Source organism: Lepisosteus oculatus, chromosome 7 (genome assembly GCF_040954835.1).
Source record: "Lepisosteus oculatus isolate fLepOcu1 chromosome 7, fLepOcu1.hap2, whole genome shotgun sequence".
NCBI classification, from domain to species: Eukaryota; Metazoa; Chordata; class Actinopteri; order Semionotiformes; family Lepisosteidae; genus Lepisosteus; species Lepisosteus oculatus.
The window spans coordinates 51,397,516-51,420,105 of record NC_090702.1 but is presented as its reverse complement, the minus strand read 5'-3'; the positions used below and the strand labels follow the sequence as shown (position 1 = coordinate 51,420,105).

Below are 22,590 nucleotides of genomic sequence, written 5' to 3'. Positions count from 1 at the left end.
AAAGTGCAATTGTTGTCTGCCTGTCGCCAATAAAGTGGACTGTAATCAAACTACTGCAGGGTCAGGCTTGTGGTCTCTAGGCCTCTAATGTTACCCAGCTGTGCTGCAGAAGGGCAAAATAATGGATGTCTGGGTTTAATTCCTCTGAAGATCCAAGGGGATACTCTGACACACGTGTATGAAATGGGTTAATTGTAGTACTGGGCATGATGGGGGAAGGTGTAGGGAGTTTGACCTAACGTTTACAGACTTCAGACCAGTTTTTAATGTGCAGTGCTATGCTACAGTACTACAGGCTAACTGAATGTCATTTTTTTTCGGTACAATTTCAGACTTTAGAAGCTACTGCTTCCCTCATTGTTCTTTGTCATTGACCTGTGCTAAAACTTGGCTGATGTTATATTAAGCCCTATGTAAAATACAGTGCTACCTCAATGATTTTGTCTCATTTGATTGCCAACACTTACCTACAGAAAACTTGACAACACAATGTGTTCCCCAGCAGCAATATAAGTGTAACCTTGAATTGCTAGCATCTCTGTTTCATTATTTGGAGTCTGCTTTCACTCTTTTTCTATCTGTAATTTTATTAAAGCAATGTATCATCAATAGCAGCTTTTAAAATTCATTAATTTTCCGATCTCAAGAGCAAAGCTAAATGTGCACCTCTTTGGAGAACAATGCCCTTCCCTTTTCACTAACTAGCTGCTTTTGTTTCATCCTCAGTGGTGTTTCTAGACTTCTAGCTGAAGTTTTTTTTTTCAGTTTTGCTTCTTTTTTAATACAACAATCGACACTCCTTATCCCTCTCAACTGTCCTTGACTTTAAGGGTTGTTTTTATATTTAACTACACACAATTTATATCAGAATAATGCTAATTAACTTGTAAAAAAATGGATAAAATAGGCCTGGATTCTTTACATATTTATAAGGACATTCTTTTTCTACATCCTTTTTTGAAAAGCGATTTGAAAGACTTGGCAGATTTGTACTGTAGACATACTGTAGTTCCTTAATTATTGGGGACTTTTCAGTATTGTCTTAAAAACTGAAGAATAGATAAAAAATAAACCATGGAAAATAAAATTAATAGCAGAAAAATTAATAGCAGATACTTTGGTATCTAGAGATATCTGTATCTCAGGCTTAATGAACTTCTGTTCAAGTTTTTGACCTAATGTTTAACAGAGTAGCGGATATATTATCTGTCTTATAAAGGGTTAGATATATTCCCCTTTTATGTAAGTACAAAGCTGTAGAGTTGATTAATTAATCCAGACTACATAATATTTTTTGAACATGCAGTTTTATCATAATATCAACACTTCATTACAAACATGCATGCAAACGTACAAAAAAGGCAAAGGAAAAATTAATAAATAATACTAATAAAGAGAAGAAACAATTTGTCTGCTCAAAACAAACAAGGTCAAGCACTGTGGCGTAATTGGCTTTTGTGGCATCCTCAAGAATTCAGAAATAATAAAGATGCAGCTGTTCTTATTTATTTTATCATTCTAATTATGAGTTATATTGTGATGCATTTATAATCACAGTGTTTGAAAAATGAAAGCGTGAATCTTAAATTACTGTTAAAGGTGCTGTTGTGCCAATGTACAATGAAAGGTAATTAGATTATATAAAACTCAAGAATATTTAGGACCTTTGTAATCAACTATTTTATTTTGCAAACATAGGCAGTCTATTCTATTTTTTTTTAATAAACTGCATATCTGTAAAAATAATTTGTAGAAAACAAAACCATTTATCTAGCACAGAAAATGACAGCTTGATAACCACTTTGTTTCACAGAATATGTTTATTTGCCTTATATGCTATATATGTATATTTATAAAAACACTTAATGTAGTATTTCTGTTTCAAATAGGTTATTGTACATCATTTTTATTGGAGGCAAAAAAAATATTTTTATGTTTTTCTTACAAAGCTGTTTTCTAACGTTCGTTTGCCTTAAGAACAAAATACATGTGCAGTAGTTCTTTAGGCATTGATAAATATTTTTACTCTGCTGCAATGTGTACTCTGCCATAGCTAATTTAATCTTTTTCAGCAGTATCAGCCTGTGAACATAAACCTTGACTTGTTTTATTGCAAAGTATTTTGTGTCAACTGATGTTTTCTAATGTTCTCCTGAGCATTCTAGCTGGAGTTTTATCAGACCAATTACAAACATGCTGTGATTTAAGTGCAGGAAACTGAAGAGGCTGCTCGGGCTCTGATGTTTGATATGGATATTGTTTTTGACCACTAACATGCCAATGGAATCTCTCAGTTCCCAAACAATCTTCAGCGCAAGCTCACTTTATGTAATAACGCAGTCAATAATTGGAGTAACTCATTTGTCTGAAAACTTGTATATGATATATATCCCCAGTACTCCACAGTGCTCCTATTACTTATCCAGTCAATAGCCAAGTTAAAGCGTGACATACTGTATTAAAGATTATGGTACTAATGAAATTAAAGTGTGAATCTTGAACTTTTGCTTAAGTGTCCATTGAATCCTAATGTACAGTAAAAGAAGAATCAATACAGTTAAAGGCAAAACATGCCTGGTCATACAGTATGTACTGTACAAAATCTCAGACTTACAGTTTCTTGAAAGCCCCCTTTCCACTTTGCCATTCATAGGTTGTATGAGATGGTACACGGTTTTCATTAAAGCTACTTTTGTTTTACTCATTAAAGATTCTTCTGTGTATGTAGGCTGCTGGTTAACAAACATAGTAATATTTTTCTAAATGATAGCTCTTGTACCATCTCTGCAATGCAATGTTATCAGACTTCTGCCATTACTTGCTGTATAGCCAGCCCATTTAGCAACTGTAGACCATTCATGGAAAGATAGTAAGTTGGTCTTTCTCTTATATGATAAGAACATAATATTTGTTTTCAACTGATTAACCACATGGAATAGATAAATATTTGTTTTTCCTTTGATCAGTTTTGGTTTTAGAAAATTGTTTTATTTCACAGATGATTTGTCAGTACAACTAAAGAGAAAATGTATGGACTTGCAGACTTTGTGGCATGTCTGTCTTAACTAAGTTAATTTACCTGGAATTTCTGTGGCTGCACACTACGATGAATTAGTTTCAGTGTACTTAAAAATGATAGCATTAATAAATGTGTGTATATGTAGTGAACAAATGAAGTGCATTTGCCTTTTCTGCAACTAAGTAAGTTTTCATTGCCTGGATTTACTGAATGAAATGGACTCAATGTTAATTCTCACGTTAAATTCCATTATGCAATGTTGTTCAAGGGCAGCACAGTGGAGCAATGGTTAGCACTGCTGACTCACCATTCTGGGGCCCTGGGTTTTATTCCTAGGCTGCTATCTGTGTAGAGGTTGTGTGTTCTGCCCCTGTTCACAAGTCCTCTCGCTTTCCAAAGTCATACTGGTAGGCTAGAAGACGTCTGGGAAAACTGGCCAGCATGCATGTCTATCTTTGTGTGCCCTGCAGTAGACTGGCATCCCACCCAGAGTGCATCCCTCCTTGTGCCTGTTGCATGCTGGGTAAGGCTCTGTCTCCCCAATAACCCTGTATTGGATGAAGTGGTTAAAAAATGGATGGATGAATGCTGTTATGCTTAAATCTTAGATTAAGCATTTTCCAAAATTTATTTTAAAAGGAAGGTTTGACGGTACATTGGTTTAAACTCAAAGTAAGTCATTAAAAATGGGCTACTAAAAACTGGCCTTTAAAAAAATAAATCTCCCTTTTAGATTAAGTTTGGTCAATAATTTAATCTTAATTTTGGCACAAAGAATGGTATATTAAAATTGGAAAATGACAAATGAGAATGTGCCATTTTGCCCATCTTGTCTATTGGTAGCTTCTTGTTCTAAGAATTATATCAATTCCTTTCTTGAAGGATGTAAGAATCAACTTCAAACGCATGTCCTGGAAGATGGTTCCAGACTTCCACAATCCATAGTGTTTCTTTTTTGGTCTTGAATGGTTCTAAATGTAAATATCTATGTGTGTCCCAGTGGGCTTGTGTTGCTGGTGATCTTGAAGGACTCTCCTGAACTGACATGATCAGTTCCTTTCATGGTTTTGAATACCTGAATTAAGTCCCCATGTAATCTCCCCTGCTCCAGGCTAAAAAGATCCAGTTCCTTTAGTCTAAGTATGATATTTCCTCCAGGGGAAACATCTAAAGCCAAGCATGCCCTATGTCAATAAAACAAGCAAATAATATGATCTAGCATGCTTCTTTCCTCATTTTAGTTGCAGAATCCAGCACCCTCTCTCTTTACCCCAGGAGCTTCATCCAACTCCTGTAAATCTAAAAGAGGTGTGTCTGGCCCCAATTACCTTGTCACTTGAATAGTCATTAATCTCACAGCCACATGGATTTAATACAATATTTATGTAATGTTCTATCAACCTAGTAAATCAAATCCTTATCTACTCTTTTTCTTTCCTTATGAACCTCGGAATGTTTATAGTAGGCATTATATTTATCAAATTTAACTGTTTTTCCTATTTTTTTAGTGTTAGCCCTGGGTGGACACTGCTTTTCTTAGCACTATCGAACCATTGTCTGCTTTTTTATTTTTCCCTAGAATAGACCCCTTAGTTAATCACTTTGGCTTTAAAGGGAATTTCCTCATGGAATTCTCTGCAGCAAAATCTAATCAACTGACCTACAACAATGGGAGCCTTTTTTTTTTTATTCAGGGCGGGCTCTATACTGTAGCCTTTTGTGCAAACTGAACCCTCCCAGTAGGAGTGGATAGCCAGTCAGTGTGAGTGTGGCTTTGTGTGTGTGTGTGTATGTGACCGCAGTGTGTGGAGAGTCCTCTGTGTGTGTGGATACTCTTGACCAGATGCTTAGTGCACTGGGCAGTGAGGGACTCCCCCTGTGTGCGCCTCCATCATCTCATGTCAAAGGACCATTACCTGATTACCTTCCTTGCCTGCCTAGATTTCCATCAAGATAGACTGATGGGGGGACTATTGTGATGGGTTTTTTATGTTCTGAGCATGCTCACAACTAGAAGGAACTTAACAGTTTGAGTATGTGCCTCTTCTGCCTTATCAGTGGTCAAAGTTGAATCATAAGTTAAGAGAAAGACAGAGAGGTGGGAGGGAGGGCAGAGGAGAGAGAGGGGGGGTTACCTCCTGCTCATGTTTTTGTTTTCTGTCTCAGACAAGAGACTGCTGTTTTTTTTTGTGTGTGTGTGTGATATGTTGGCTTCAATTTCTCTCTCCGCTGTGGTTCACTTGTATGGAGCTTTGGTCTAAGGTCTTGGAGTTCTCTTTGCCAGCGAGTTTGCTCCACTTTGACTAACAGCAAGAGCTAACAGAGAGACTGACAGGGTGAGTGACAAGTTGTTTACAGGTTTCCTTGAGAGGGCCTGCTGCTATATTTCAATCTGTCACAGTTGCTTTTCTTTCCACAGAACAATGCCCGATTGCTTTTTCTAATACTATACAGGTTCCAAGCTCTTAGTGGTGAATGGCACTGTTAAGGGGTCTCTGCTGCCAAAAAAAATTGTTTGACTTTTTTCTTTTCCACTGCCTGTGTATAGACAGAAGTGTGGGCATGCATGCAAGTGTGTGTATATATGTGCATGTTGAAAAAGACGACAACAAAACATAAAAGATAACCTGTTTTGCCTTATATAGTTTTTTGGGTGCCACCAATATCAGAATGCAACAGGAAGGGAGGTGGAGCTATCTGAAACAGAGTTTATAACTAAATGTATTCTTCTCATTAGCGGACCAAGGGAAGAAGAGTTTAATCTGATTTGAGAGTTTAAATGTAATAAGGGTACACTGATGCTTAAAGAATTGCCTGATGAAGTTGAGAGTTTGTAAAGAACTAAGAGGAATACATGCAGCAGGATAAAGAATTTCATCTTAAGAAAGGGGGCAGTACTGCTGTATCTATGTACAGAACAGGCTACATTGCCTCAAATGAGAGTGGATGGGCATCCAGCACAATATAGTCAAAGGTTTTCACAGCAGCGAGCTGTAGATGTGGAGGTTAGTAGTTCGGGTGCTTCGCTGTTGTTGTTTTATTGCTAAACACTGGCCCTTTAAGAGGCTTGCAAAGAAGTAGCAGCTTAGAGAGAGAGGCAGAGGGAGAGGGAGAGGGAGAGAGAGAGGGAGAGAGACAATCAGTTGTTTCAGAGGTTAGAGGATCAATAGACAGGTTTCTTTGGAGACTATCGGAACTGCATGTTGTGGAAAGGAACCCAGAGAAAAAGCAGTATATTCCAGCATGCTTACTGATCCTGATTTACCTCAGGAGTTTAAGAGGTAAGTTAAAACTTGGTAGTGGGTTGATTCTTGTTTGTCAAGGTCCAACTGTATTTATAGTAAATACTCAGAAGTAAGCTCCTTTTTTTGCTTACAGTGGAGCCTTTAGAGCACATGTACTGCTTAAGCAAAGTTGTAAATGTCAACTACCTTGGCTCCCAGCATTCAGATGTGTTTTGATGTCAAGTCATTGGATAAAAATGCTTAAGGAGAAGTATTTTCTGGTTTGACAGGAGGCACATATGCTGACAGTTTCTCTGCAAACCTAAAGCATAACCCCAGGCTCAGTGTGTCCCTTCAATCGGCAAGGCTTGTCAACTTTTGTGTTTTTGCTGAACAATTCTGCTTTTCCACTGAGATGATGAATAAAAGTGTGTATTCTGAAATGTGCACATAAAAGGTGTTTGTTATTATATTTAAATTGTTTGAAGAGAAAACTTGGATAAAAAGCAAGTCAGACTGCTCAACATGTTTTAAACCATTTATTTATGTTTTGGAGTGACTTTACATCATATTATAACTAGTGTTCTCACTTCTGTGTTTCAACACTGCTGTGTGACTTGGGGACAGAAAACTGTGATGCATGTTTCAGTGTTAGTGCTGTGAAAAAGATTAAATATGAAAGCCCATGTGCTGTAAGTGTTGACTTTACACAAGCATTTTTCTAAAAAAAAATGACCTTTTATCTTTCCTCTGAATTAACATCTCACCAGATGAGACTAAATCTTTTGTTCAGAGATGAATTATGGTTTTATCCATGAATTAAGAACACATTTATATTTTACTAAATGTGTCTTAATAAAGCATTTATCCGCAAGAGAAAAAAAAGATAACAACAGATATTTGGAATTAAAAATTTAAAGGATTAGACTCAGATAGGCAGAATGTATGGAGATAAATATAGGGATTACAATGAATTAGTAAGCGGATAGTTAAAACTCTGCTTTCTAGTAATATGGTCTATTAGTTTTCAAGCAGTTTCTCGGACAGTAGTACTGTGGAGTTCCAGAGTTCGTACCATCCTGACTAAAGCAGACCTTATGTTGACAGCTTTGACAGAATTGTAAGTCTTCAGGTTATCTATAGCAAACTGCTTTTAATTTATGAGTGAATACAGATTTAATTTCATTGAGTGAAAGATTGTCTTTTTAGTTAGAATGACCGTTTAGAGTGATTCTGCTGGAAATATTTTCATTGATTTATGAACTGCTATTTTAGCTATGTAACTTAATTTTTACAATGCTTAAAATATTTCTTTTTAAAGCAACAGCTTATTAAGAATTTCACATTTGGTTTTAGAAGTTCCTGTTACCCCGCTGTGCTTTTTTATGTTTGTTAGCATAGACCTCGATCTTTTGTTTGAATTAACATCAGTATTGAAGGAAAGCATTTTTTGTTTCATTCTTATTGGATACATAGTATGCTGTGTTGCAAAGATACTAAAAAAAGTGATAGCACCGCATACTCGTGTAAAATCAAACGGAAATCTGGAAAACAATCTGTTAGCAGTAACTTTTCTTGCAGTAGAACAAATGTCAGGTGCACGCATGCCAGTGATAGTGAGGGCTAACCTCTTATTCGCTCCATTGTGTGAAAATGTTTGACAAAAATGTATTTACATATTTGGGCATATTTAAATTGTGTTTGCTCATGTAACTGTCAATAAATGTATAAAAAATACTGTGAGAGAGATAACAGAAATTCAAAAGGTTCTCATGGGTTATGAATGTTATGGGTTGTGAATGTGACAGAGCTCTGAGTATAATTAGTAATGTGAAGTATTGTCTTAAACTATCCTAAGCAATCGTGGTGCAAAGTAGACACACATATATATAATAGGATCTGGCTAATTCATACTTAATTGTACCATGCTTTTTTATGCTCTAGAAAACAAAATTGAATTGAAAAAATACCCATTTATGAAAAGTCAACTTTAGGTTTGCAGTGATTTGCATCCATTTAAATTTTCCTTAACAATTAACTGTGTGTGTGTAGTGTTTGCATTTGCATTGAAAATATGATGATGAAAGACGGTTGAACTTTAGCTACATTAACGGTTTCCGAACCTTTGTCTAAACAAAAATAAATCAAAGGGTACAGGTAATATGTTACAAAAGCAAATAAAAGTCTCTTTTATCCTGGCAGTTAAAGATAATTGTTGAAGAATTTATTGATATATTAATAGGAAACAATCCCCTTTTCATTACTTTTGCTCTGAGTGATCGCATATGTTTCTGACTTGAAGCTATGACAGTCACATGGAGTGTTCAGCTTGTTTTACAGTAGAGCTTATTTTTTTCAAAAGAACACTCATTCAACTTAAAAAAATGCTCTTACAGAGTCTTACAGAGTAGAAAGGGATTGATTTTGAATGTGAAAAATTGACAGATTCCTTTGGGTTGGTGATAGTACAGGGAGGGGGAACTTCTGTGACACTTTAACACTTAGCCATTTGTCCTTCCCCATTTAAATGGTAAACTATCCGTCAGGCTCTTGTGTTATTAAACTGTTTTTGGTCTCAGTTGCCTGAGCACTGATGGAGAGTGAACTCTGTTATCTCCTTTTTTCCCAGTGAATTTCTGAATGCGTCATTTGCTGTGCCTATTTGCAACAAACTGCCTCATTGTCTCACCCATATTGTTAGCTCTTGAGAGCGAGTTGATAACCGTGTCTCCATGTTAAAAAAAAGAAAGAAGAATACCAGAGCAGAATGCTAAATTGTCCCCCCATCTAGACCTCCCTAGTGTTGTCACCTGACCAGGCCACTGACCAATAAGGCACCAACAGTTGTTTAGATTTGTTTTGAGGCTGGAATGCTTGAAGGCTAAAGTTGGAGGGTAAATTCCTATTCTGCTTTTATTCCAGTGTTTTATTCCAGTCTTCCAGTGTGCCTTTCAAATATTTGCAAATATCTTCTTTGAAAAAACTCCTAAAAGCTTTGGAGTTTACGCCTTTTGAATTTGGCTTGGTTAAAGCTTTCTTTGCCTAAAACAAAAGTGGTTTCTAAACTTCCACCAAGGGAAATAGTTTTAAACACGATATGCAACACTTCTGAATCTTCATCTGAAAAAAAAAGAGAAAATTCTCAAAACTCTGTGATGGTGTCTTAACTTGAGAGAGAATATATAGGTTAGTCGAGTGGTTACAACATACAGTACTTTTTACACTTGACAGAACAGTTCTAAAATGTTGTCCCTTAATATCACTTTACCTTCTTTACAGATATGTTGAGCAGTTAATTTTAAACCAATATTCTGGATGCATGTAGTATTTTATTCATACAATGTAGAAGTTGTTTCTTGATAAATGGACTTGATAAATACAGTAGCGAGTCTCATTCCTTGGTAAATTCTACTGAAAATTGAAGTTTTACCAGTTATCAATAGATGAGATTCAAAAGTACTGTTCTCCTGTCGACTTTTCCAGTGCTACGTCGTAGGTGGTACGGGTACATTTTTCAAAGGAGAGGAAAAGCCTGATCCAAGTCAGGTATCATTTATAACAGTGCAGATGCAGATATGGTCTAAGACAGCTGTGTACATTAGATGGACAGTGAGCTGCTGGCAGCTTTGAATGACCCTCTGTTAAAGAACACTGAGGAGTATCCCCAATAGAATGTGCATGTGCCATGCTATTTCAGAGCATTGAGCAAAACTCAGCATCATCTGTGATTGCCTTTATAGCACAGTTTGAAATGCAGTGAAGACTAGGCTTCAGAGCTACAAATACAACCAGTTATTGATGAGCTGTTGGCTCCGGTATTTCATGACCTTGCGTCCGCTGAATTCTTAGCATCTGAGCTAAAGAAGAAAGAGGAGGGTTATGTAAGAAAAAAAATAAAAGTAAACTACCATAAATAAATCGTTCATTCTGTCTGATAATTACTTCTTCTGAAAAAAAGCAATCAATTAGTATTGGAAACAATAGCATGTTTTGCATTTTTAATGCCTCTCAGTACATATTTCCTGCAGGTAAATTCCATTTATTTCACTATTTAAAATAGTAATAATTTATTATTTTACTGTCTACTCCGTCAATTAAAGGGTATTATCCTTACTATGGGCTGTATTGAGCTTACGAAAATCCAATATATTGTTATTATTATTGTCATATTTGTTCATATGACATTTGAAAATGTTCTTTGAAGCCGGATGTCAAATTACTTCAGATGAGATTATTACAGATACATCAATGCAGAATGAAATAAAAGACCAATTTAGCCTTTACATATTGACAAATCTGTTTTTATTGGCTGAATGGTCAATTTGTTTGGAGTGAAGGTGTTCTGCATCTTTCTCACATGACCATATGAAAACCTTTTAATTTAATTGAAAACCATCAAATTCCTTTAATTATACTGAGGCTAGTGTGTTTGAAATGAAACAGCCTAGTTGCCTAAAGATAACCAAAACATATTGCAGTATTTCTTCTTATTCACTCTAAATCTTTACATGGAGCATATCACTGAAAATAATAGCGTGTAGTGACTCAACCACTAAAACATAATAATAATAATAATAATAATAATAATAATAAAGGAAGCTATGTAGACTGTGCAGCAAGTGATGACTAAAATGCTGTCCATACCAAACTGACTTTGTTTCACAAGTTGGTAAAATTCTGCTCTGAAGTAGAAAAAAAAAGAAAAATGTTGTTAGTTGCCGACTGCTGTGCTTCTGGGGACATTCTGAACTTGTTGATACCTTCTGTGTTTTCCATCAGTGAAGACACTGCATCTCTAATAGAGGCATTACATTCCTCATCTTCCTGTGTGTGCGCACCTCCTTCATGTTCTATTGATAATTGATGCCAGCGTGACATTAGGCACTTTGTTCTTGCCTTTTGTGGGGAAGTTGGACAGGAAGCTTTGTTGGCAACCTCAGGCTTTGAGGGGGGGAACACAAGGATTGCTTTGGTCTGTCTTAAGGAGATCCAGGGCTGGATGGGGTTAGGGGTTTTATTATCAAGGCAGAAAATAAAGGTGCCGGTGGTTAGTGGGATTTTCATTCCTTTAATTCACTTTAATTGCCCATATATTGGTTTGCTGCTCATGACTGCCATCTGTAATATAACTCTTGTGGTGGCTTTTTTCTTTTGTCTTTTGCTCTAGATGTTTGGGGTTATTTTGTCAGGAGGCAGGGAGGGATTGGGAGGGGGGTGGCAAAGTAGGGGGGTAGATGTGCATGACAGATTTTTCTCTCCTCTAATTAGTTTTTGTTCATTTTTTAAATAAAAAAAACTCAGGTTTCGGATCTATTATGTCAAGAAGTGTTGCTTTTAACAACTTGGAAACATAGAGAGATCTTGTAAAAGAATGTGGTGACAAACAAAAGGGAGTGGACTGGTAACACCTCTAGCGTGTCAGAATGACTTCTGTTCAAAGCTCAGTGTAAAGGAAGGGGCTGATAATTTATGTGCAAAGCCTGCTTGTCTAGTGGCTGTTGAGCTGTAAAGGGTTTAAGGTCAGTGTACCTGGACTTACCTGCATGTTACAGATCTAGAACGAACAGCAGTGGGGTTTTTTATAAATTCTAGCTACAAACAATCCCAAGTAAGTAATTTCGGTTGAGTAAAGTCACTTCTATCAAAAGCCACGTGCTCCTAATGATATAATCAAAGGATTGTCATCTGCGCACAAAAATATTAAATCTATCATTGATTAATAAATAGCTATTGAAAGGTTAACAGAAAAATCTATTAATCAAATAGACTCTTTGTTGTTACGGCCATGTCTTCTGTTAAGGAATGCAAGTCAGAAAATTATGCCTTGTACAATAAGAAGTAAATGCAGTTCTTTTTTCTTTTGCTAGTCATTTTGTGGAATTTCTCCTGAATTAAAGTGAGGAAGAAAGGCACTTAAGTAAACTAATCACCTCAGTTAAACTATTTCCATTTTAAACACATTAAATATTTTAATGTATACATTCTGGTACCACCTACTGGAAGTATTTTCATTTTATTTTTGGATCCGTTCTGATATAATCAGGCATCCCAAAACCAATATTTCCACAATCCAACACTTCTAAAGAAATTACCCGCAGAATGGAACTAATATGGACGATCTTACAGAAATAGGTTACCAACTTTAGTCGCTTTGCAGAAATTGAAACCTATTATGCTCGTTTTATTCCAGTAAATTAATCTGTACTGTCTTTAAATAATTTCTGCCGTGAGAGGATGCGATGACGAAGGTGAACAATGATATTGTAGTAAGAATGTTTGCTTTTATGTTTCCTCAAGATGTCTTTGTAAATGTAAATGTTGTGAGGTTTTAGATTTTTGAACTCAGTTCTTAGTGCATCAGGGGCTTAAATAACATACCGTGTTTCATTCGAAGTACTGTAAGGGCAATGATTGAGTTCTTATAGCCTCACATCAAATACTGTACAATTATGAGTAAAAAACACTATTTTTGCATTTTTTTCAAGTACTATTCTTACATTTAATAACAATTTCGTTATCCAGGGTGTTAGCAGAGCAGAACTATAGAACAGACAACAGTCACTTTGAGAATGTTCCCTTTACTGCTTCTGTATAAGACAAAAAACCTCTGGTGTTAAAACTATTTTTGTCTGCAGAATCACATTCTGTATATATTAGATTTCTTTGATTTTACCTGATTAAAGGGAAATGCTTGAAATTGCTAAGGAGGGAGAAAATTATGTATTTTATGTAAACGTTTGCCTTCATAGGAACAATTCTTAATTTCTGTTCTAACCGACAATTATAATTACTATTTAATACATCAAGATACAGTTATGTTATGTAGTTGTTTGAGAGAAAAGTACTTCTTTTCTCAGACCAAATTCGTTTCTCTTATCTGATTTTGACCTTTTTAATGCTGTTTTGTTAATTGTTTATTTTTTTCTAACAGTTCTGTGCACTTTTTTTTTGCTTCTGGTCAGTATTTTGAGTAATACTATAATATGTTCTGGGGGTTTCTTTTGAAATATGTGAAGTAAATACGTAGGGCATGCACTCTATAATGTGCCTTAATGTGCAGTAATACCCTCGCTCTGAAGCTGGCTTTAAAATGCACATTAGATAAAACATTTGGGATAAAGTAAAACAGCGAGATATCTGGCAGATTACTCACTTAACAGTAATGTACAGTACCTATTTGATATTCATGCACAAATAATCAGATTTAAGTATAAGACAAAACTCTACAGCGAAAATGGCCTTGTAGATAGTTTTAAGATTAAAATAAACTATTCTGGAGTTCAACTACACGGCAAGCAGCGCTAGATTTTATTTACTGTTCAGCTATGTATGTGGATTGTTTGGCGTTTCTAGGTTTGTTATAGCTATAGCAGGACAGAGTAAAATTATGCTAATGGCTGCTAATTATGACCTTGGAGACCATCCTTGCTGCCAATTTATTGACTTAATAAAAAGCTTCTTTTTTATCTGTACATCACTACATGCCTTAAATGTTTTATGTAGGCTATCCACCAAGACAGGTCTGCCAACTTTAAATAAATTGCTGATATAACCCCTCCTAACCCCAGGGATTCAAAATTGTATAGTAATTATACTTCAAAGGGGTGGAAGAAAGTACAGATTTTATTGCTCAAGCAAAGCTGTGAAATGTTTCCGACAACTCACATGGTGAGAAGCTTTGGCTGTTTTTTGGTATAAACAGTGGACCATTTAACAGAAGTGAAATGGATTTCTCTTTCTGATAAAGGTAATATTAACCCATTCTCTACATTATTGTAATTGCTGGCATTATTACTTTTTGCTGTCTTATCACTGGATGCTGATATACAAAGTTTTGGGATGCTTTAACTACTTGTAATGGTGATATTGGTTTTTATGGGGGCAAAAATAAAACTATCTGCATGTCCAAATGACATACTGGTGGAATTGGCTTCTGGAAAAATTGGCCCTGTGTGAGTCCGTGTGTGTGTTTGTGTCTGTGTGTGCTCTGCAATGGACTGGCATCCCATCCAGGGTGTATCCTGCCTTGTGCCTGTTGATTGCTGGAACAGGTTCGGGCTCCCCCGTGACTCTGTGCCAGATAAAGTGGTTAGAAAATGGAAGAATTTGTGGATTTACATTCAGCCAAACGTGTATAACAAACAAAGAAGAGTAGAGTGTGACAGGGTTCAATATGTAAGAATTGAATTATGTTATTCTTCATGAGGTTTTGTACAATTTTGTTGATATTTATCTATGTGTTCAATTCAAGACTAGAGGAACTCAATAGTATATAAATCAATAAACAAGGTTTGTTTAAATGTCCCTTAAGGAGCCTACATTTTCTGCTTTTCACTTGTGATGGTAGTTATTTATTTGTGTGTAAACAAAGGGATTCTATGTGAAATAATAGAACTGAGAGAGGGAGTTGTCAAATAGAAGCTTTTAGATTTGTGTTCAGTAATGAACTGCCACAAGATTGATTAAATAGCTTTGTCTTGATTCAGAAATGACCATCCTTAGTACACTATCATAGTGCTGCATTGTGATCAATAGGTTGATTACCATCTAATTTAACCAATCAAGACTTTAAATTAAGCAATGAAAACTACTTGCAGTAAAAACAGATAATTACATCACTCAAAGGTAGGATTAAAGCTTTAAGTCACTTAACATCCATTATATTTTTTAATTGTGTTTTTTTTTTAATAGAATACATCAAAACAGATCTGAACAGAAACCAGAGCTGAGATCTAATAGTTTATAAAACTGATCGCTGCCCTCATTCACCACCCTCATTGCCATTAAGAAAGACGTTTCACTCTTTCAGATGGTAGATGCAATATTCGATACGTGGCTGTTCAGTGTTGTTATTAACAGATAAACCTATTAAGGTGCAGCATTTATAGTCCCTGCAGGCATGGGAAAAAAATCCTTATTTGGTCTTCTATCTTTATATAAGATTCAAAATTAATATTGGTAGATAATTGGCATGAAGATCAGTTACTATTTTTTCTTCCTGAAAGAAGTTAGGGTATCGGTTCCAATCAGGCTGGTTACTTTGTTCCAGCCCCCCACAATCCTTTGTGTAAGACAGTGCCTCTTGTTTGCAGTTTTAACTTCCCCATGAAATGGACTTTGATAAAGTGCAAGCGTTATGTCATAAAATCCAATCTTACCCCACATCATTTTTTTTTTCTGCCAAAAATCCAGATTCACGTTCTACGCAAACCTGGAGTAAGAAAGAGAGGGGCTGCTTTAAATCACTAGCTCTTTTTTAAAAGGGCAGCATGAACATGGAAAAGAAATGGCCTTTCTGCTCACCCCCTCACTGCCACGCTAAGCAAACTGGCCTGGCTAGTGCTGGTACCTGAAGTTAGAAGCTGTCAGCGGAGTATTCGTGATCAGTTAGGAAATTCACATGACATGAGTGGATCAGAAATGATCTTTCTTCCTCTCTGCTCTCTCAATCTCCGCTACATTCTTGCCTAAAAAGGATGCAGCACCTTGAAAGAAGCAATCAGGGTATTGCAACCCCGCTCATCTGCTACTGGGCAGTGTGCGAAGCTGAATCTTGACCTCCTGATGCCGCTGAGCAGCAACACCCTGGGGTACCCATGTGCTGAGCCAATGTGCCAAACATCTTTCAGCTGTGTTAATATTTGATAGCTCAGATTGAAGTGAGATTGTCAAACAAGTATCAGGGAAGTGAGCAGTGGGACCCCCAAGGCACAAAACAGCCTTTGTTCAAAAAAAAATAATAATACAAGGCAGAACTGAGTCACATTTCAGTTTGTGGAATAGGGTAATATTTCGGCTGTTTTTCTTTTTAACGTTTCTTTAAGGAGAAAAGAAAGGGACATTTTAGGAGGTAGAATGGCAATTTCACCCTGTATGGAACTTATTTGGAATGATAGGGCGTATATTCGGGTCCTGCGCAAAAACGGCTTCCCCCCCGGGTCAGCAGAGAAAAACAGACACGGGTGCCTATTCCCGTTAAGAAGTAATGACTCGGATCATAGCGGGTTTTCAAAAATCCCATTTAGTTTGGAAAATAAGCGCGCGCCCTTGGGAAAGTCACTGATTTGTTGATACAAAGCCCCTGTGTCACTGCAGTGACTGACATCCGGACAGATAGGTGTGGCTGGAGGTTGGGTGTGTGTGTGTTTTCGGGGGGGAGGGTGGTAACAAAAGGTTCCAGTATGTGAGAATGAATGGAGGTAAAATAAACAAACAGAGCTGGGGCCTACCTTGTAGCACGAAGGCTTCTCTCCTTCCCTCTCAGTGTGCTTGTAAGCACGCTGCTGGCACTCTTTGAGGACAACAGTTTATACAGCTGGATTTTCTTTGGAGCTTTTTTTTTCCCCTTTTATTGGTAAGTGTGAAGCAACAGACCAACGAGCAGACAGACCCCACGGAGTGTTTCCACGGAGTGGAAAAAAAACACGAATCTTTGAATAAAATGTCCTTATTGTGTTTGGGCACCTAAATAGCACCGCAAAAGGGTCGCTTTTAATTTCTTTAGAGTATCGCACAAAAGCAGTAAACCATGGCATGGAAGTTGGGGTATTAGGTGTTCAGGAAGGATAGGATCAGCGTACAGTGTTTAACATTTCTGTTGAATCATGAGCTGTATTTCACTCTGATTTAGCTGTGATTTCTTTCTTCAATACTTAAATAGTGCTTTTAAAATTTTTGTCTTTGCGCTTTCCTTGCATATCTAACTTTTCTATTTAATTATTAAATATTGGCTTTGCTGCTTTAACGACAAATCTAATGTTAATAAGAACAGGCCACAGTAAATCATATTCCGTATGTGAATGTCAGTGTAGTAGACCAAATAAAAACCCTGAAAGCATCTCTTTTTACAAATTAATAATGATCTCCCATTACAGCTCAATAATAATGTAAAAATATGAGATATTGTTTTTGCCGACAGCAAAAAGACAGCGACGCTCCCATGTGAACATTTAGGTATGTTTTTTCAACATAAATTTGGAGATCATCATGTTGGCATTGATCTGGCATTCCCAGAGATCACCCTCTGGAGGAAGACAATCAGATCACACTAGCTTTGAATAAAAGGAAGAGCCAAGGACAGGCATTGTAGGCACCCGGAGTAGATACAGGCTAATTTTTATAGGAAAGTTCTCGCTTGTCACTATACAAGGCTTCATAAACACTGCAGAAAGATCGAAATACTGAAGCACTGAAGAAAGAAAACAGGCATTTCAAATCAGACATCAGAGAAGGCTTTCAGGGTCAAAATGTTGCCACATTTAACAGGGAGTTTCAGTTCCTTGTAAAAAGTCTGTCCTCATTAGTAGCGAAGTGACATGGCAAGCTCTGAGAAGTTCTTGCTGTTATAATTAAAGTGCATCGTGTACGGTGGCATTTAATTTTAATACAAATAAAACAATCTCATATTAAAAGATTGTTTATATACCCTTTTATAGCACAGATGATACAAAGTTTTTTTTATAGACACAATTGGCTTATCTCCAAAGTCCTATTATGGTTATTGGAATAATAAAGTAATATCCAATCAAGATGTTCCCTTTCCCCCAGCAAAACCTTTGAACTTTACCTCTATGCATTCCATAAGTTGTTATGCAAGCTACCAGATCTGTGCAGCACAGCCAGGCAAAAGCTGTTTCTTTGTGAGAAATGTGCAGGGAGGTACAGTAGCTGCACAGCATGGCTGTTTTAATTCTTTGTGTTTGTTTATAAGTGGGAAAGATACATAGTTCCAAGGGTGATAGTGGCAATAGCTTCAAGGCTGAGGGACACTTACCCAGGCACTTTGAAGTGGAAGACAAGATTAAATATGTTCGTGTAATATGTTACTACATTATATGTTAATATGTTAGACCCGCAAGTGAATGCATTATTGACCTTTACGCTGAATATCTTTGATATGCCTGGTACAAAAGATGGAGTTTTGCTCATGATCTTCATTTGTCATCCACAGCACATTTATGTAAACATTCCTCCTCTGAAATAGCCCTCTGTTTGTCAGTTATACTCGGGCTGGATTCCATTCAGAGTTCTTGATAAAAGTGTGTTCTTTCTTTTCCTAATTTTGGAGCAAATATGGGGGTTTTGATTGCCAAAACCGAAAAAATAATGTTGTTTATTCTACTACTGATAATAATACTTTTTTTTATTTTCAGATAGACATAAGTGTATGTGCACCATGCACTTTTTCTGTTGATTCATTCTAGTACTCTGAGCCTGCACTGGCCAGCTGCAGTACAATTGGTGACTCCAGCCCTCTTTTTCCTGCAAGGAAGTACCTTTTAAATACTAGACGAAGCTGAAAGTAAGATGTTACCAACTCTGAAAACTAAAATAAAAAGACTGCTCAAACTTTGTCTTGTTTTGCACTATAAAATAGTGCAAATGAGGGCGCAAGGACACAGACAAAAAAGTGCAACAGGGATGAAAAGATTTTGTTTCATGAAAAACCCAAAGAGAATTAAAAATGAAAATGGCAGGGAAGCAGATAAATACCTTTTTCATAGTTAGGCATCACGTTAGATATTTGATGTTGTGTTGCTGTGGGCCATCGTGGTCTATTTTTTTGCTTTGCACACCCTTGCTTAGCTTTCATCCAGGATGCAGTTTCATCTACAGTGTGTTTGGGATTGGTTTCTCAGCTGTGCCGATGCACAAAGGCCCTCTTACTACAATGGCACTATAATGCATTGGTCACAATACGAGAATGTCGATATTTCATACTCCCCCCCCCCCCTTTTTTTTTTGTTTCCAGGATGTCTTCCAAGCGACCAGCCTCTCCATATGGGGGAACAGATGGAGAGGTAGTCATGGCGACAAGCAGACAGAAATTGGAAGATGAGGAAAGTGATGGGCACCCTGTCATTCACTTACCCCTGAACTCCAGTTACACCACCAAGCTTCACTCAGAAGAGTTTCAGTCACCCAACTCTCTGGCCAGAGAGAGTGTAGGCCTTGACAGTCCTCCATCTCTCCACAACTCAATGGTAGGAGTATTTCTAGGGGACGGATAGCGGGTTAATTTTACCTCTTTTGTTATATCACTTGATTTTCGAACGATGTTCACAAACGAACAAATTATCTTTTTTTTTTAATCCATTTCAATATAGATGAAATTGCCCAGTAAGGACCACTATGGAAATTTCCATAGTACGCAGAATCTAATTGTGCTTTCTCAGATCCAATAAATGAATTGTATATAATAAAAGAATAAAAAACTAGAAGGCTTATTGCAGCATTTGTTCCTGTTTTCATTGAGTAAAGCAATTGTTATTCTGCTGTTAACTTTTTATTTAGAAAAACGTTCACCAACTCATCGTCACAAATAAATCAGATGCATTCATTTATACAAGGAAAAACAGATACCCTGTTTTTGTGTCAGAATAGAGCTCTGTTAATTTAATGGGCCCTAGCAGAAAAATAGCTACTTGGCTGTACTGCCTAAACTAATGACAAGCAGGTTTCATGTGGGTGGATGCCTGAGTTACTATTAGGCAATGAAGAACTGAACTTTCCACCAGGTCTGCTAGCCTGCTATCTCTCTGATAAACCAGTGTAAACAGATGAACAAACCTCAGAAAGGAATGTTGTACTAAAGCAGTATACATAATTGTAAAAATTTATATTAACATGTTGATTGTTCCATTGCTGTAACTGGATTTAAGGACTGTCTTGGGAATTAACTTTTAAATTTCCCATAATGTCTGGAAACAACCTGAGGTGATCTGGGATTTAGAAACTGCTGTCACTGCCTCTCATAGAAAAAGTTTTGTTTGCTTCCCTCTTAATTATTGTCCTCTTAAATTATTTAGCTGGTCAAAAACCTTTTTCTGCTGGCTGTTTTGTGTTTGATATTTTCCTTTTAATTCATCAGCAATTTTTTTTTATCAAAATGTAAGCTATTACTTAAATCTGAAATAGTATGCATGATATATTTGCGGTTAACTAGTTGCATTACATTAAAACCAGTATTCTGTTTAATTTAAAAAACAATCTATAATTCACTTATTAGAAGTTGTAGTGTTCCAGGGTGTTTAAATGTCATGAACTGATTCAGTTCAGTTGTTAATTTAAAAAAAGTGTTCCTGAAGACTTTTTCTTTCTCGGAGTGAAATCTTAATCCTTATATTTATTTTTGAGAAAAAACACAATGTATGAAGTTACGTCAAGTAAATCACATTAGTTTGTGGGATATTAATGTAAAATAATGCCAGTCGTTGTGCGCGGATTTCTTTACCAAACTGGCAGTATACGGAGTGGCTATTAGCATTCTACAATCCATATTTCCATCAGTTTCCTTTCAGCTATTTTCCCTCATTTTTTTTAGATATTTACATATTTTCGGTCACTCCGACGACACAATTAGCAAGTCTAATGCGCACCAAAACTTTCCCATTAGGACGTATCATAAAATTGAATCTTTTTTTTTTTCTAAGAGGAAAAAGGAAGATCAACTAACTCATGAGAATTTTTAAATCCTCAAATCTCAAAAACACGAAATGCAACTTAAATCGGCCGGATGACAACTAAAATGGACAGATTGTCGCCACACACACACACAAAAAAAAAGCAAGCCGTCCTGTGTGGAAGTGGGATCAATGGATTATTAAGTTCTAAACATCTTCTCTTGGGTTGGATTGCAGAGCTGGTTGGCATGTGTAAGATGTTAAGTTTGCTAAGGCTTTAGCGCCAATCCGATCCCCTCTGACTGGCAGCAAAGTTGAGTGAGAGAGAGATTTACATGAGAGAACTCAGAGGGGCTTTGTCACGGCAATTGTATAAAGTGATATACAGTGTAAATCGACTCGAGCGTGTCCCTGGATAGCGGGTGGCTTACAGCCTCTCGCAAGCAGAGATTACTGCTTTATCTTGTCATACTAAATTAACACGGCAGCGCACAGTTAAACAGTGGTGACCTCTTCATCTGTGGAAATTGCTGCTAAGAGTGAAAAGGAACGGTATTTAAATCTTTCTCTTCTGCCTGTGCGTGTGTGTGTGTGTAAAGTGCACGCGTGTGTACATCTTTCATGGTCCCCAGCGTTTTAGGGTAAAAACTGAAGCATTTAGAAAAGGGGAAGGCTTTTACACGCAGGTGATAATAGCTAGGTGTTAATTAAGCCTTTGTTGTCTGTTTAATGAGTAGTACATGCCAAGGAGAAGAGCACAGAGAGAACTTTTTTTTTAATCGCACCTTATCCGCCCATTTCATGTCCAATTTGTTAGTTTTGTTTGCTTCAAGGATGAAGTGCAGCCTTGATAGATTACAACTCATCCTGCGAGATAACCATTTATTTTACGAGTCTTAATTAACCAGTATCTTTTAACCGTTGATGCGACCTTTTTTTATTTAGACGGATCTTGTCTATAAGGGTTTATTGTACAAGTCGAATAAAAGTGATACATTGAATTGCAATCTTTTCAAAGCTAAGCTTTTGCTCTTGAATTTAGCATTATCGGCGAACTACATTAAATAGCTCCATTCAGCCAGAATTCATACTGTATGAGCTAGCCTATTTGAAAACGTGAAAACAACTTTATGCTCAATAATAATTTTATTTCAGCGGAACAGCACAGTGTGGTCAATATTCACCACAAACATCTAATCAAATGTGTCTGTCAAAACTGCATAAAAGGTGTTCTTTAAATATGTTCAAAATAAACCCATTTCTAAATATTAATTTACACATAAATATACACATATGTAGTAATAGCAATAAGAAGATTAATATAAATATTTAATCATTCAGTTTTATTGAAATTAAAAAATACAACCGTTTCTGAACAGTTTTGTTCAGAATTTTATTTATTTATTTTTTTACAGTTTTCATATTCCAAAAAACATAATTGTGTTTATATAATTTTCCAAATGAGCAATTTCCACACCAATGCCCCAGTATAGCAATGGGGACGCTGAACTTCCATTCAGATGAACACGTCTTGAATTAATTGGTCAGTCAAGATCCCATGGCACTGTTCCGAAGAACAGTAGCGTTAGTGGCAGTGTGAGGCTACAGGCACCTAATGGGTGTCATGTCTAATACAGGTGCTGTATTTCAGTGGTAAATGAACTAGGTATCCTCCTGTATACTGTATATGGAAACATCTGGTGTGAAATGTGCTCAGTATACAGTAAGTGTGTTTAATTATTTTTAGCTGTAACTTGAATCACAGTTTTTCTCAAGACACGCTGTATGTTATACCTTGTGCAGATCATTTTATAAAATAAGTGTGCTTCCTTGCTCTTAAGGTTTTCGGTTGTGGTTTGGTTGTGACCTGCAGTGTTGAGATCTGTATGCTCAGCTGAAAGTCCTCAACAGCTTAAAATCGGAACTGACAAAACCTTTTTTAGCC

The 22,590-nt window shown here is 36.6% G+C and overlaps 1 protein-coding gene across 7 annotated transcripts in view; it reads left to right on the top strand.

The window, feature by feature from the left end:
* sox5 (SRY-box transcription factor 5) overlaps positions 1–22,590 on the top strand; it is a 330,663-nt gene that overhangs the window by 194,887 nt on the left and 113,186 nt on the right. For 2 of the 7 annotated variants that reach the window (XM_015352122.2, XM_015352121.2), the window contains one exon: positions 18,995–19,226. In XM_015352122.2, the coding sequence (XP_015207608.1) occupies positions 18,996–19,226 (231 nt within the window). In that variant the 5' untranslated portion in view covers position 18,995. Of the gene's footprint in view, positions 1–5,122; positions 5,356–5,880; positions 6,301–7,304; positions 7,364–18,994; positions 19,227–22,590 lie in introns of those variants that run through there. The other 5 variants (XM_015352125.2, XM_015352119.2, XM_006633160.3 and 2 more) reach the window with 5 other exon arrangements.